The sequence below is a fragment of the Gavialis gangeticus genome, unplaced genomic scaffold (assembly GCF_001723915.1).
Source record: "Gavialis gangeticus isolate Ggan-Ray unplaced genomic scaffold, GavGan_comp1, whole genome shotgun sequence".
NCBI classification, from domain to species: Eukaryota; Metazoa; Chordata; order Crocodylia; family Gavialidae; genus Gavialis; species Gavialis gangeticus.
Window position 1 is genome coordinate 35,189,079 of NW_017728996.1, and position 4,429 is coordinate 35,193,507.

The 4,429-nt window shown below is 34.7% G+C and overlaps 1 protein-coding gene across 1 annotated transcript in view; it reads left to right on the forward strand.

Annotated features, from left to right (window-relative positions):
* Positions 1–2,939, forward strand: part of FAM81A (family with sequence similarity 81 member A) — a 54,424-nt gene extending 51,485 nt beyond the window's left edge. Inside the window, exons 7-9 of the mRNA XM_019504319.1 lie at positions 937–1,072; positions 1,502–1,697; positions 2,257–2,939. Of these exons, the coding sequence (XP_019359864.1) occupies positions 937–1,072; positions 1,502–1,697; positions 2,257–2,396 (472 nt within the window). The 3' untranslated portion in view covers positions 2,397–2,939. The remainder of the gene's footprint in view (positions 1–936; positions 1,073–1,501; positions 1,698–2,256) is intronic.
* The last annotated feature ends 1,490 nt before the right edge of the window (positions 2,940–4,429 follow it).

Genomic DNA, 4,429 nt, shown 5'->3' on the forward strand with positions numbered 1-4,429 from the left:
GCCTGATTGCATGCCGGCCACATGCGTATGTGTACTCACTGACACATGGTGTCCCCCGCATCCAATCACCCTCCCCCTGCTTCCGCCAGCCCCAAGCAGCTCCTTGCTAGGGCAAGCTGGGAAATGCCAGAAAAAACATAGCTGCCGAACAGAGCAAAATCCTGGACATTTGTTCAGTTTCTAAAATACTACCCAGAGTGAGATTGGTGGATCCAAAAATAGGACTTGTCCAGGAAAACCTGGACTTATGGTAACCCTAGTTTTCAGCTGGATATTAGGAAAAAACTTTCTCACTAGGAGGGTGGTGAAGCACTGGAATGGGTTACCTGGAGGGGTGGTGGACTCCCCATCTCTGGAGATTTTTAAGGCCCAGCTCATCAAATTCCTGGCTGGGATGATCTAGCTGGGGATGGTATTGCTTTGAGCAGGGGGTTGGGTTGGATGATGTCCTGAGGTCCCTTCCAAACCTCTTACTCATGTGATTGAGTAGTTCAAAAAAGAGAAGCCACAGAGAAACTTTTCATAAGTGGATTGTTTACCAAATGGACACTGCATTCATTTATATAGATTAAAAACTAGATTTTGTAGTCCTTATTTAGTCATTTAGGGACAGTAAAATGAATAGAATATCACACTTGTTTTCAAAATTGTGGTATACAGTTTCATGAAGAGTATGCATCATACATACTTAAATATTGTTATCATGTTTTGTAAAACTAGCATTGTATTACAGTCTCCCTTTTTAATTTTTTGGAACAGCTATATAGAAATCATATCTATTTTTCCTAGTTAGTTAAAAATTTTGCATGAACATGGTGTTAAATACGGTGTGAGGAAAATATGTTTTTTATGATTATTGTCATCAGAATGCCACAGATCCTCTGATAACCTCTTTTATGTCTCCAGAGCTCCATGCTAATTTATTTATTTTTTTAGATTAAAAAATGCAGTTGAGGAATTGAGCACCCAGATTTTGTCCGCACGTACCTGGCTGGAACAGGAACATCAGCGAATTGAAAAAGATCTTTTACAGAAAATTGAACAGCTGTCATTGACCATTAAGGAAAACACTGTAGGTGTCTGTATTAAAATAATAAAATGTTTTGAAATTACTTCTAGGGAAGTATATGGAGGTCTTATTAATGATAAGAGAATGTTGTTATTAAAGTGGGATTTTCAAAAGTGCTAAATATTATCATAATTCTGGTCTCATCAGAGAAGTGACAAAATTTCCATTGACTAAGAGATTTAAAAAAAATATCCCTTAATATCAGGTAAATTTGAACATCACTTTTAAAATTACCAAAATTTTAGTTTCTAAAAGTGTAATTTGTAATGATGACCAAGGTAATGCGAGAGTTTTTATTAACTGTTCGTAATTTCTTAAACATCAACAGTTTGCAGAGATGATGGTAAGAGAGAATTTTTGCATGTCTAGGGGATGACTAATATAATTTATTATCTGAAAGTAACTAATTATAATTATTTTCACTGAGCCCAGGAAATGAGTGAAAATGCCATTGAGATGAAATTCAGCCAGCTCTCAGTGAAACTTGATAAAATAGAAGAAATCCAAAAAATAACTATGGAAGCACATGGAACAAAACAAACTGAAGATAAAATAAATGTTCGAATCAGCAAGCTTCAAAATGAAATTAATGAAGATATAAAAGAAATGAAAGCTGAAGTTAATGCCGGTAGGGCCACAGTTGTTGAATCTTTTACTGTGACTTGTGATTTAGCTATAATAATAATAATACTTTCCATTAAAGTATATTTCACTTGAAGATCTCAGTATAGTTTGCAGGTTTTTGATCAGATTTATAATGGCCTATGCAATGGGTGCACAGATGAGATATATATTCAACAGCCATATCCACAAGTACCTACAGAAGAAAAGAATGGAACCCAATTAGCTCGAGAGTTTTTTTCCTTCGTGTTATTTTATCTGTCTTTAGAAAAAAAAAAGGAACCCAGTAATCTGTTGGGAATAGCCAAGAAAAAAGGATATGTTTACATTTCTTTCAGCAACTCCTGGCTCATGTAATCCGTAAAAGAATACAGTTTCATTGACTTCAATTTAGTTTCATCCATCTATACCAGCAGAAAGTCCTGTGTCTTCATTAAAAACTTTTGGTGCCCTGGCAATGAAAATCTACTAAATGAACTGTTAAATTGTGATCTTGAAACAAAAATAGCTTTTGTCTAACTTCTAGGCTTAATAATAAAACTAATTCAATTCCTGTCTACACGTAGGCTTTGCAGCTATCTACGAGAGCATTGGGTCCCTGCGGCAGGTTTTAGAAGGTAAAATGAAACTTGACAAGGATGAACTACAGAAACAGATTCACCAAATGAAGCAGGAAATACCAACGTGGGGAGAATCAGGTCCATGACTGATTACAAACTTTTGTCTGAACAAAGGGCATGTACATGTCTAAATAGACAGGCTGTAATCCCAATTCAAACTGTAATCTAAATTAAATGCATGTACCAAATGACATGAGCTTCTGTTCCACAGGTCTGTATCTTTACTGTAAGTGGCATACGCAAACTTTTGATAGCTAAATTGATAAATACTTCTTATTTACTAAAGCCATGGATAGCCGTTGCATCACTCCAGTTGTTTTCAGTGGAGTTGGTGGTGTAAAATGAGAGAAACACATTGCTGGAGGTGGTGCCAAATTTGTTAAAGGAGCTTCAGTGCTGCCCCTGTTTTCATGGGCAGGTTTAGGGAGTTACCTTCTGAAATGTTGGCACTTTCTCGTATTGTTAATTCAAAGTTCTTTTTAAAATACCCAATGTAAGAAAAAAGAAATCCCCAAAGATTAATATCACTTGGTAGTTCAACATCCAGCTAGATTTTGCTACATTTGAAGTCAATGGACAGTCTCTCTTTGGTTTCATTTGGAACAGAACTGGCTCCTAATTAACCATTTTTTTAAAAATCCAGATCCCATCAGAGAATAACATATTTACTTCATTTAAAAAATACTTTGTGTGTGTATATGTGTGTCAACTAGATAGTGATTTTATAGTTATAGGCTAAAATTAATCTGTTTGAGCAACATAGGAAATTTAACATTTATGTTGTCCTTAGGTGTTGTGACCTTTAAAATATTAAATAGATAAAAATGAGATGGGGTTTAAGATCTGTATGCAGTATTTTACTAATATCAGTTGTGTACTTGTGCCTTCTTTCTTTATGTCAGTAAAACTTGGAGGGTTTGATGTCAATTGAGAGAGTGATAGTCCAAACAATTCTGGAAAATATCAGGTAAAAATAAGATGCATTGTATCATGAATTATCATCAAGTAGGAATTTTTATTACTGATGTTAAGACCACTGACCTTTCAAATTTAATTAATATATTTAGATTTTAATAACTTAGCATGCATAAGTAGATTCAGATTGGTAATGCATTTACAGTATTTCCAAAGAGTATTTTAATCTCTTAATGTACTTTACTGGTGCTTATTTGAATTTCCGTAATAGATTACACAGTGACAATCAGCACCAACATTGTGTAGTAATCTAGATGGAAAAAATAAATATTTTATATATTCATTTAGGACCTAATCTGATTCCTGTTCCCTTCAAGTGGTACAGGATCAAGTATACATGGTTTCATCCAGTACTACTCATTGAAGTTAGTGTGAGCCTTGGCATTATCTTAAGCAGGTTTTTGCTTAGGTCCATACTGTCAAATGCTTTTTCTATTTAATAGTCTGTGGTAAACCCTTGTGATTTGTCAGGAACAAGGGTTTGACCCACATAGTTCTAGGGGTTAGGGCCCCAATCCTGCAAAAACTTACCCTCTTTGACTTCATTAGACAATCAGAAGGCAGGATAGGTGTGCACCTTTAGAGACTATTTATAAAGTTTATAGACTATTCATTAGACAATATCATGTATGAAATAAAGTAAATGTATAAGTCTTGACAGGATCAAGGCCTGTGTTTGCATTCACTGCCAATATAGCCAAACAAATGTTTAACATATTATTGAGCAGAGCTTAAGATTTTGCAGCTTCAATTTCGGATACTAATAGCAAATGTGACTCTAAGTTCTACTTTGTATCATTCAGCTGGCCTCAGGCTGCCAAGTGAAATTAAAATGGCAGCTAGAGATAAGAGCTCTGTGCTTTCAAAGAAGATGGTGAAACATATACAGGTATTTCTTAAAGGTTGTTTTGAAAATTCCTTTTTCTTGATGTCTGTCTTCTTAACTAGTAAACATTTAGCCATGTATGGTGGAGAAGAAAGTACTGGTGTTTTGTAAAAACAAAAACCCAAAATATTTTTCTTCTGTAATGGCAAATCTGTAACAAAGAGATTACAGAAAATGAACAAGCATACAGGAAGTCAGAGAAACAATTTATATATGATTTTAATAAAAATGTTTCTCTTGTAATGACTTGTGTTATTC